Here is a 12452-nt window from a genome sequence, read left to right as displayed (position 1 = left end):
TTCAAAAAAAGCTACCTGATTCTTCCAGATGTGTCTTCCATTCTTTAAACTGTGAACCAAAACACATGTGAATGTGAAAACTGAATTTTTAGACTTTTAAGATACATTTAACTTTCGTGATTAAGTCCCGTCATTTCAATTTTAACTGGTTTTAATGTCTAATACTGGTCTAATTTCTAATATTTTTATTGTTTGAACTGTTTCACTTCCTCATTGAGGCACTTCAAGCTTCATGTTTATACGAGAGGTGCATATAACTGAAGTTAAGCTTTCCTTTCATTACTCTCCTCACCCTGAGAAATGCCACCCACATAAAGTGCCCTGACAAATCAAGTGTTTGCATCTAGCTTTTTTATTTATTTTGTTATCCCTCGCTCTTTCGCCTGATGTTCATGTCCCTGCTAAGGCCAGACAGTTTTCTTCATGTGTTTTCTTCTCTGTGTTCATAAATATTGCACATTCCCTACAAGAGCAGAGCATGTCCTTTTCTGTCTGGGCAGTAGCTAGGGCAGAAATGAGGTAAGATGGTTTCCAAGAAATGATGTTCAGCTACAGGGTTAGATTCATTTCTGGATAAGATAACGCAGGGTGCTGCCACATGATGCCCTCTCCATAGCAGCGCCTCTCCGATTACTCGTTCCATATCTTATTGAGTATCTCTCTTCAGATGAACTGCATCCTCCTCCTTCCATTTTCTCTCTCTATCTCGGGCCTGACTTTCTACCTGCTTTCTCTTCTTCTGTATCTCTCTTGGTTCCCTCTGCCCTCCATGCTGGCTCTACATATTACCGGATGATTATCTGAGTTTACGTGTGTGACAGAAAAGGAGAGTTAGTTCCATCTTGTTATGCCCCCTTAACCCTACCCAGATTCTATAAAATATAACCAGCACTGCACACTCAGATGCCATCAGAGACTCTGTCCACATATTTGACATTCACTGTATTGATTCCCTTATTTTTTGTTATTTTTGTTGTTAACCTGAGGAATTTCTCTATGATAAGACAACAGTCTGCATTATGCAGAAGTGCACTAACGACAATCCCTACTTTCTTTGTTAGAGTGAGGGAATGCAGTAGGAAGTAAATGAGTGCCATCCTTTTGTGCATTAAGAACTATTTCCTGATCTGCTTGGAAAACAATGATGCCCTTACACACCCTTGGTAGCCCATTAGCTATGGCTTATAGTCCAGATATACTCTAAATGTCAAGCTAACTAAATCCCAGTGCGACCTGGATATGCTTCTTCTTGTCTTTAGATGGGATTTTAAGGCCAAGTGAGGGCCAAGTTCTAACTTTTATATTTAAAGTTGAGAAATGTCAAAACCATAGTGGATATGCTTTCATTGTGAAGTGTTTCTCCTTATGGGAACAGGTTGGATTACAATGCTCTGTGCTAGCTCTCCAACACAAACACAGAGTTTACTCGGAGGGTAATTTTCCTCCTTTCTGGCAGCATGGAGAGCGTTTCTTGTTGCAGTTGTTGTTCTGTAAAGTGATAGTCCTCTGGCCCCTCATGGTTCAGTCAGCCGCTCCACACTTTTAATTTCAGACATCGATCGAGGAATTTGTTTAGCTATATCATTATAGTGATCACATTTCTTGTTGTATTGTTTTTATTGGAAAAGAAAAAGGAGAGCGAGTGGGGGGGGGGGGGGGGGGGGGGGAAGCAGGAGAGTAAGTGACAGTGGGTGGGAGTGGCTGAGTGATTGGGAAACCAGCCAAAGCCTTGTAGCATAGCCAGTGAACCATCGGGGAGTCGTCTCTCCTCTTTAAATGCTGTTTTGTGAGGTGAGCAGGCTGATAAGAGTTGTAATTACCTCATTTTAGGGCTGCAAATTGCCAGGTTTCTTAAAAGCAGACAAGCTAGCTGAGGAAATATCAGCTGTAATGAGTATTGTGACGGTTGTGCAAGGCCGGTGCTGCTTCCATCTGGATTATTATTACTTGGTCACTGCTGCGCCTTTGCTGCTACAGCAAACCTTAGCACATCCTGGGCTAATTATTAAGAGCTCCAAAATGGTTTAATATTGAGCTTTTCTACAGTGTGTTCTCCGCAGCTTGATGAGTCTGTTTGCAACCCTGCACAGAAATATGTGTGAAACAAAAAGATAATAATTTTCATAGTAGGAGACATTTTATGGAGAAAAAAATACACAAAATCAATTTCAAGTCGGTTTATTTCCATATTAGCACAAGGTTATTACAGAATGTGGAAATCTGTCCAACAACTACATCTCAGTGATTTTGTGACTCATTTGTTTTCTCGTGTCTCTGTATGAACATGAGTACATGCTGTTTGCTGGTGCCAAACGCTATCTTTACTGTGGAGGAATGCAGGGACAGAAAAAAAAAAAAACAGCTAAGGTGCCTGCTTCTGATTGGTGCATTCAAGTTTCCATAAAATCACAGCCTCCTAAAGTAACTGCAAAAATTCCCGAGGCGATTTCATCACTGACACCGCCACACTCGCTCAAAAAAATGTACATGAAGGTGTATCACGTTTCTGCTGTGTGAGCCAGCAGCAGGGAGGAAATAGGACATGTGAAATGGCATATCCTTTGTCTGAATGCAGACCGGTGTGTTTCATGATGTTATGTTGATGTAATTTCACCTTTTCACAGAAATTCTAATACCCTTATTGTTTGGCATGAAACTGATACAGATGTTGTGGGATAGTTTCAGGATTTGCTCATCTTACGTTGACCTTTGCATAGCATATAAACTCTTCAGGTGATAAGGTACTTTTAATTGACTTTTTACGACTTAGTAACCGTACATTCTGTCTCTAATAGCTTGAATTTCGAAGAGCCTTCGTCTCCTGCCTTTTCATCCAGTCCATGCTTGTTAAATGTATCAGAATAATGAGCATGCTTGCAGGTCTACAGCACTCTTTGTCTTTGGATAATATCAAAGCTGCACACACAGATTTTTACCAATACATGCCCTCAAACTAGGATTTGATGCATAAATACATGAATACAAATACTTTATTCTTCATAAGCTGTGACTGTGAGTTCAGCTAGAAAATTAGATGCCATTTGCCAGCTTTAGAAGAAGAGATAAGAGGCAAGTAAGTCTGCTGTTGAGATTAAAGAGTTGTGTGTGTGTGTGTGTGTGTGTGTGTGTGTGTGTGTACGTGTGTGTATGAGCGCTAACAATGAGTAATTAGATTGAATTCTTTTGTAATACGCAGAGGTCAGAGGTAAACCTGGAGCTCCCTGTGTAAATCCTGGAGATCCTCAGCTCAGTCTCTCTTCGCAGACGGATGCTTAGAAGGTGTTTATGGGCGCAGCGTGAAGGCTGACGTTTGTGTTTTCTTTGGGTGTGTCCCCTCTGCTTCCTATCTTGCATAAAGCTGATGCAGGAAGAAAATCCAACCCCCCCTGTAGCCTGTCATTAAGACAAGGATGAGAGGAAAGAGAGATGAGGGAAGGAACGACGGAGTGAAAAAAGAGAGAAGGGGATAGTGAAGAAGATGAAAGACTGGGGTAAATGGGGAGTGAAGAAACGCACAGGGAAGAGGAGGAGAAAGGATGTGCCGGGATTACAGGGGAGAGATGAAGATAGAAAGGAGGAGAAGAAGGTGAGATAGAGAGAGGGGTGGGTGCTTAGTTGGCAGTTGGTGGGGTTATGATGAATTAAAGATGACACTCTCCGGCAGCCTGGTTTCTAAAGATCACTCTGTCTGCTAATGTAATGTTAATGAATGCAAATGATGTGCCTAACCTCTCTCCTCTGACCAGGAGAGAGAAGGAGAGGGAGGAGGAGAAGCGCAGGGAAAGGAGGGAGAAAGAAGAGAAAGAAGAGAGGAGGAGGTGTGATTTTGAGCTGTTTGGATGTACCTTGACCACTAGGATGTGATTACATGCATGCGTCTGTTGTCACCAGCCTCTGGATGTGCATCAACTGTGTCCCTTTTTGGCTTCGCCTCAGGGTGTTGCTGCTTCTTTTACACAGTAACTACATTACAAATCGGTAATAGCGGGGAAAGAGGGAGTGGGCGCCGCAAGGTTGAATCTGAAGTTTTATGCGACGTGGCAAGCCAGATGTGCAAGGCCAAGAGAATGTCACCTTGCTGTGATGATAGAATAATTTCATCACAGTCTGTAGATACTGCATGTAGATTAATTTATCGTGCGTGTGTTCTTTCTGACATCTGCTGCTGGTTTCACTTTGGCTTCTCCACCTCCCGTCCTTTCATCTCTCCCGGCTTTCAGTCTTGTCTCTGACCTGGTCTTCTTTCGTGTTTAGTATCGTGTTTTCACTCAGCCAGAGTAAGTGACTGTGAGCCCAGAACACTGTTAATACATTTGAGTGCATGTTTGTGAGCTGTGAGCCTGTTCATTTAATTCTGTCGGTGGCTCAGCGACATGGGACTTGTGTATCCCATCACTCGGTGCCAGTGTCTCCGAGGATAGCAGATAATTTTCTGTTCAATTTTCAAATCAGCCACATTGTCATTTCTGTCTTCAGGGAGACATAGAAGCAACATATTTCTTCTGATGTATTTCTTTTGACGCTTCTGTAATGTCTATTTAAAGCGAAAAACCCTTCAGTGTGAGTGACACAGCTTTAGTGTGGCGAAGATTAGAGAAGTCTCACATCTGTGTTTGCAAGGATTGTCTTCGCTGTCGAACATAGTGACTCAATCAAAGATATCACCTCTTTCATATTCTCTTTTACCCTGAAGCGGTACTGTCTGTGCTTTCAAATCCAGTCACAGTTTTCAAATCAGCTCAACGCTCTCAACCAGGCTGGACTTGGGCTCGTCCAAGATTCCAGTTCAATAAACAATCCTTTATTTGGGTGTGATTTCCCAGGATACAGTGAGTGAATAGTGTCTGTCTATGTGACAAACTTCCACTTCCAAATGATTTGTCAATGAAAAAAAAAAAAAAAAAAAAACAGAAAAAAAATGTCCCACTTTTATTCATAAATCCCCTCAAGTGGACGACTGATTAGTTTGGGAGATGCTGCAGCTTTCGCTCTTGTTTGTTTGTCACTTTGTTTCCAGCCTTGTAAGATTTAAGATGCCAGGCTCAGCAGGCTACCATGGGGCTTCATCATTGTTAAGTGCTCATTCCAATTCCACTGATTTCTCCCCTTGGTTTTTTTATCTCTGCCTGTCTTTCCCCTTTGATCCCTCTCTCTCCGTTCCTCTTTGTCCTCCCATCTTGATTCCATTTTGCAGCAAAGATACAATCCCCCCCTTAAAAATATGTCAGTCAAGGCCCGTTGGAACTCAGGATTCAGGTTTGTTGCAACAATCACTAAAAGAAGGTCTTCACAGCGCTGCATCAAACGTCTGGACATGATTGTCTCATTGAATAACTAAGTATACCGGCATCCATGAGCAGGAGGTTACATTGGAAAGGGGGTGGTGGTTAAAGGATAGATGAATGGAAAAGATGTGTTATGGGATTGGAAGGAAAATCCACAGAGAATTGTCTACCATATTGACTAAGGAGCTGAGGAGCTCAAGAAAGGCACTTCAGCATGTGTTGTATCGACCGACAGCCATACAGTCATACAACAGCGACCACAAAGGGGGGGGGGGGGGGGAATTATGCAGACATGTTGCCATTCTGACTTGCAAAGGAGAATTAAACTTGTACGTATGGGCTCAGAAAGGATGGAGAGATTGTACAATCCATTCCTTCTGGTCTTTCTTCCACGATCCATCTTTCTCTAAATGTACTTTTTGCCCAAGTGCTAGCAATAGGCAATCATGCGTGTCCATGTGATGTATCATGCGACTGCTTGCTGACGTGTAATTGCGTGAAGAGGGCTGCCTTATTGATCCCTAACGCAAGGCCCCATCAATGTTTAATGCAGTCTCTCTCGCCCTCCTTGCCTCTTTCTATCCCCCTCTCCCTATCTGTGGAAACAGCCTACCATTTGGTATTGATCTCCCACTTGCTGCTAATGAGACGGCGCTGTGCTTGCTTGCAGGGATTGCATGCTGTAGGCCCTCAGTTTTGCCTTGTTTGTTGGCTCATGCTTCTGACTTCTTGGTTTTGACGAGCACACTGCCCGTGTATCATCTTGACTGAGTCTTACACAATGAGCCAGCCCACATTTTCTGTATATTTCAGAGTAACTAATAATCTCTGATGTAGTCACAATACATCCTCCTGCCTTGCAGCTCTTTGAATCCATTTAAAGCTGGCTTCCTTGACACCTACAAGCTATTGTTTTCTCATAGATTTATGAGCCACAGTGACATAGTCAACATTAAGCTCTCTATGTTAATAATTTTCCCACACACTGAACTGCTTGTGAACCTGGTGCTGTTTAATTTATTGGAACTTGCAGGTGGAGCTGACATAGCAGAATATGAATGCAGGAGAAAACACTGTGGGCTACCTCCCAAACACAAGAGACTACAGCTAGCTGTTGTTTTTCCTTGTCTTTCAAACGACGTGTTGAAAATCTGAAGACAGTGAGAAGATAAAGGTACATGTCCAGAGGTGTTCTAAGGGCCAGTGTTGCAACAGGCTGCTGGGATATTTGTAACATTTAAAGGTACCACATTTTCTTTATTGTTACATTTTCTGTGACTGGAATAATTAAACTTTATGAAATAAAAGTTTTAATCTTGAATCATATTCCTATATTAAGCTATTAAATACAAAGTAAGTATTTACCATAGGAGTGAGGCCAAAGCTGGGGTGATGTGACAAACATTTTTGGTCTTTGTCAAGACACAGTGGAGTGCCTTACAGCCTGCAGCTTGTCTACATCTCTTACTGAATCAGATAACACATGGTTAAATTAATGCAGCAAAGGAAATAAAATAATACAAGATGTTTACATGTATTACTAAAAGAGAACATTTATCTAATTTTGGAGATATGCCGAAATTTCTAAGAAAAAAAAAGAGTATACAATGCATGTCCCCATATTCACATAGACATGCATGATTACAGATCACACAAATGGTGAATAATAGATAGTCAGAAATGTGCACACATACATTCCTAATGCAGCCCCAGTACCCTGTGTGTGGTCAGGTATAACTGGGTTTAGATTCTGGATTCTAGAGAAATAAGAAAATGACTTGTGTTTTCACTCAGGCTTAATGGTCTAAACTAAGAAGTAAGGCATTGTTAAATCACTAGAACCCACAAACAGGGAGATGGAGAACAGGATAAAGTGTCTATGCTCTTAAGCCGTTTCATTTCTAGCAACATAATGTTGTGTTCCAGAGAAATATTTGACCCAAAGATCTGTACATGTTTGTATCTTTATGTCAAAGATGTTTTTTACCATGAAATGTTAAAGCAGCTTTTTAGATTTTTTAATGGTTATAAGTTCCTCCAAAGTTGTTTTGTAAGCTCAGGTCAGACAATGACTTATTATAACAGCAATAAACTGAAAAGTGCCTCTTGTAATTTTGAAAGAGCTGACTTCTCTTATTAATGTGTGAAGCTCATTTTAAAATGAAACTCTTGTATCCACTTATTGTAAAAAGGATGAATGGTCCACACAACAGCTCATTTAAAACTCGCACACACTCACAAGTACACAAGGGACGTTTTCCTAATCCCTGGAGCTAGTGCACAGGTGTGCGGGCTGTGGCATGACGGCTCTGTGGGCTCCACCCCGTAGCTAATAACCACTTAGCATACTCCATTTACTCTTCGTCTGCTCTGTGTTTCTGCTAATGGTAGACATTAGGGCACACAACATGGCTCAGCCACTCCTCCAATTGGCCTTTGACCTTTTTTTGTCTCCTACCTTCAGCGTCTTGCGCCTCCTTCCCTTTGCTTTTAAAAGGAAATGGGAAATGGCCTACCAAGTGCCTGTGTGATTTGACTAAAGCTTCTGTGATTTCCCCGGAGAAAAGCTTGGCAGTCCCCACATCGCTGGCCGCCGCTTAGGGCTGCTTTGTCCTTCTATCTCCCCAGATGATTGTGCATCGAGCAGGCAGGCGGGCAGGCTGGAGCTGGCTGGCTGGCTGGCTGTGGAAACTAGACAAGGCGAGGCTGATCTTAGGGAAATTGAAATACTCTGATGGAAGCCCTGTGTGAACAAGGCTGTCACTGTAGGTGTACACAGAAAATTGCACTCTGAGTTAGCTCTTGAGGTGTGTGTGTGCAGTGTGTATCTTATTCTGTTTGAGTGAATGTGTATTGCAGCTGAATTACCAAGGCTAATTGGTTTCATGTCTGAGGACAGTTTCTCCCAGTAAGTGGAGATTGAGAATGAAAGGCTGCTTTCCTTCCTACCGGTGGCTTGTCACTCATCCTCAGTGTACTTGTTTTGTACCCAAGACCACTTGAACTGCAGATGACGCGTTTCAAGTGCACCATCATTTGGAATGATTCTAAATCAGTGCAAGTTCAATGGGATTTCTTCGAAGTAAGCAACAGCTGCGGGTGTGTTTTCTTGTAGAAAGAGGCAGCTGAGGGCTGGAACCTTTCTCTTGATCAGGGCCACTATCTGCTGGTTGTGTTTTTTTGTTTTTTTTATGATTCGAGTGAGATTCCTCCCCTATCAACAACACGTGTGGGTGTCGCTAGCCAACCATTTGCACAGTGGATGATGTCCAAAACACAACACGGCAACTGCAATCCCTCTGATAATTCCCACACACTCCCTCTTTATCTACAGATCATGTTCCTGACATACCCTTCACTCTTCTGTCTCACAGTTTTTTTTTTATCAGTTTGGCCATAAATAAAATAACTCAGGGCTTGTTGTGGCATAAAAAAGGTGAAATATTTAATGCTTCACTCTCAGTAAGATTGAAAGTTTTGGCTGGAGAATAAACTGTCCGTTATAGGGGGACATAATGAATCTATCATAACTCTGCTCAGGCCAACATGTCACCCAGTTCATCAGTCAATCTCAGTGTGAGAGAGAAGCAGGAGAGATGAGAGATTTGTGATAACTGCCAAAACTCGTCTTTACCTTCCTGGAGTTGTATCAGGTTTCCAGATTTTAGCGTGCGAACAAGGCAGATATAAATCAAAGCAGGTCTGACAAACTTCTTGGGTGACCTGCTGGACTTATTTGTCTATGATGTGTCACTAAAGGTTAGGTAGAGTGGATTGAGCAAGAAGGGATCATCTTTAGGTTCTAATATTTTACAGATATGTTCCCAGGTGTGTCTCTGGAGTAGTCCAGAGTGAGATAGATAAATTCCAATTTTATTGAAGCCACTCCTCCTTGTGACATTTTCTTCCCCTGCTTATAACTTTACATTTGTCTACTTTATATATGCAACCAATGTACCAAACAGCTATCATAAGTACAGCTTGAACAATCCATGCAGATATTGTGAAAATGACAGAGACGGACAAGGCTTGTTTACCCTTTTTATTTAAGGCCTCTGCCCGACTAGATCTCAGGGAATGTTCCCTTAAGGAGTAAACAAACTGCCCTACGGTAGTCTCGCCTTGGAGCTAAGTGTCTACATATATGAAGCTGCTCTTTGTTGGCCTAACCGTGTGTCTAAGTTTAGCACTCAAACACAGCCACGCAAATGCACACACACATTTTAATATGAAAGAAAAGAACACACAAATACTCTTATATTGTCTGATTTAGCCATGTCAGCCCATCTTGTAAATACATGCACATGCAAGGCATAGAAACAAAAGCCTGGTGTACAAAGTGTAGTTTCATGCTCACACAGACTGAATGCAGAGCCCAGCATTTAACAGCATGACAGAGACTCTCAAACATTTCCTACAGCACAGTGTCGAGGCTTTGTTTCTGTGTCTCTTGTCTTAGCAGAAGTCGTGCAGAGATGGATGAAGCGCTTTGAAGGATTCATCTCCTCTCTGTTCGCCGATGATAGTGTCAAGTGATCACTGGGGCTTGAATGCGGTTCAACTCTGTAGAGTGATACTCAAAATAGCTCTGTTTGAGGCTAACCACTTTCTTCCTCTGGTTCTTTCTTTCCTGCAGAGACTGTGATGGACACTCGGGTGGCCACAGCTGAACTGGGCTGGACAGCATATCCAAATTCCGGGGTGAGTGTAACACATATTGAATAAAACAAATAATAAAAAAAAAAGAAAAAAAAAAAAAAAAAACAGTGTCACACATTTTGTGGTCAACTTCTTTCTGAAAGTTTGTGAGTTACAGTATATGAAACAAAGTGTATGTCAGATCAGCCAAAGAGACAAATTGGCCGGCAGACAGGATGGGATATAGACTTAAGTAGTGCCCAATGTGGCCTCTATTATGGGTATTATTTTCTCTCTGTCCCAGCTCATAATGACTTAATGACATAATGGGTTCACGTAAGCCCCAGAACACAGTACCTAAGTCCCTGTAAATGGAAGCTGGGGGATACCATAGACATAATGATACTGTAATGATACATTTATGCAGGGAAGTGGAGGTATTAGGATGAAACGGGGGAGGAGGAGCAAAGAAGATGGAAATGCTCAGGGCTTTTTTTGGGTAGATTTTAGGGGGGAACTATTCTCAACTACCAGGTAGTCTCCTGCAGATGAAAGGAGGAGTGGAAAGTGACAAGTCAGCAGAAGGAGAGCGTTTTTTTTTTTTCTTGAAGAATCACCATATTAGAATTATGATTGCTCAATTACACAAATGGACCTTCAGAGAATTTAAATGCCTTGTCCCCTCTGCTGTAATTTAATAACTCAATGGAAAAGCTCTATAGACCAACACTGATGGCACGGCTCTTGCAAGAGCAATCCAGGACAGACAGAGACTGTTTCTTACATTTTCTGGGTCTTTGGGTCTTTTATGAGGCATTTTACACACGTGTAAAGGGAGCCTTTATTGCATCTTGGACAGAGCTTTGGCACCGTTTTAACACTGGATAGTGTTGTACCCCATCTTTTAGGGCCACCCATGGGAGTTGTAATTAAAACAACCTGGAACCTTTACAATTCTGTTGGTTTGTTTTATGTGGATACCAGTTTTAATTTGCTTGTGTTTGTGTGTCTGTGAATGTTTCACATGTGAACACACTCCTCAAAAGCTCCGTTTCCACCAAGCGGTTCAATTTGGTTCATCTCGGTACAGCACGCATTTGATGATGTTTCCGTAGACTAAAGCCGGGAAAGATCCCCAAATTACAGACCCGTACCATCCTACTTTTTGTTACCCTTCTGTTGGGGTGCCAAGTATTGCTCTGACCCTAAAAGGTGGAGCTTAACACTACAGTCCGTTGATTGGTTGAAAGAATCACTTTCCGTGCGACAGCGGCAAACCAAACCTCCACATTTAAATACACAGTCGATTGTTTATTCGTCTGTATTTCTCCTCACAGCACACAGCCTTCTGTGAAACAAAGCTTGATTGTGTTTTGTAACAAAGAGCCACATGCCAATGCACAGTTTCTCAATCAGAGATGTGTTAATTGTCCTAATATCAACTGTCCGCAGGGCAAAATACTATAAGGTGATTTCTCCTCTCCTTTCGTTTGCCTGTTCCTCGCTCTTAAATAATAATTTTATAAAAAAATCAGCAGAGATGGTCATATTTCAGGACCGGTGCTCCGCCACAGATAAATGCATCTAAGGGAAACACTGCAATGACAAAGTAGATGAATTTCTCGACGTTGGTCTTTGTTTACTGTGTTTACTTTACTCTGTTGAATTTATTAGCGGGATACACTGTGTCACGTTGCTGTAATGTCATGCTATTACGTAGCTGACGTTGCTATCGGCATCCAGCTTACACACGGCCTACCAAATATGGCACGGTTGGCAGTGGACATGCAAACAGGATCAAGCTTTAGCGAACCAAACCATACCAAAATATACTGATCCATACCGGACTGTTTGGTCGAAACAGGGCTTAAATATAAGCTCAAGGTTAAGGCCATGAATACATATGTGTTTAATGCAATAAATAACATTCTCCAAAAAAAGATATATTGATTGGGTAGCCTATTGATAAGTGAACGCGCTCCATCTGTCGCTCCATTCGGACATTTTCATGTCTGAGTTTGAGCTCATGTGCTGAAAAGAAAGTGATAAATGTAATCTAATGCATCTAATCCTTAAATATGAATGATCAGAAGTGTAAGACATAATGTGATCGGTCAGGATCGTGTTGATTGTGGACTCTCAACGAATTGAAGGAAAAAAAACACTGAAGAGACTTAACGTAAAACTGAGCTCTTAGTTCCTGTCACTGACTTCTGTGCCTGTTGTTCCAGGTTTTTTTTTTTTTTTTACTGTCTCTGTGTGCAGTGGATGAAACTGTCATGTAATGCTGTGGTCCTGCAAGTGGGCAGCGCAGGTTTTAAATATGACATGTGGATTCTTTCCTGCATGTCGTTCCGACCCTCTCCCTCCCTCCCTCCCTCCCTCCCTCCCTCCCCGATTTCTGAATCTACCCTCTTTTCACTCTCTGGCATAAAAAGCCCCAAAATAAACCTTAACAATTTTGAGTTGAAGCTTAAAAAAGAGGCACTCTTTCTACATTCTGAGATCTTCTTTAGGATTGGGCTGTTT

The 12452-nt window shown here is 41.9% G+C and overlaps 1 protein-coding gene across 2 annotated transcripts in view; it reads left to right on the top strand.

The window, feature by feature from the left end:
- The window catches only part of ephb1 (EPH receptor B1), a 147531-nt gene that overhangs the window by 37548 nt on the left and 97531 nt on the right, over positions 1–12452 (top strand). For both annotated transcript variants that reach the window (XM_079349214.1, XM_079349213.1), the window contains exon 2: positions 9922–9986. In XM_079349214.1, the coding sequence (XP_079205340.1) occupies positions 9922–9986 (65 nt within the window). The remainder of the gene's footprint in view (positions 1–9921; positions 9987–12452) is intronic.

This window comes from Symphodus melops (assembly GCF_947650265.1).
Source record: "Symphodus melops genome assembly, chromosome: 7".
NCBI classification, from domain to species: Eukaryota; Metazoa; Chordata; class Actinopteri; order Labriformes; family Labridae; genus Symphodus; species Symphodus melops.
The sequence above is the reverse complement of the archived record's forward strand: the minus strand, read 5'-3'. Positions and strand labels throughout refer to the sequence as shown.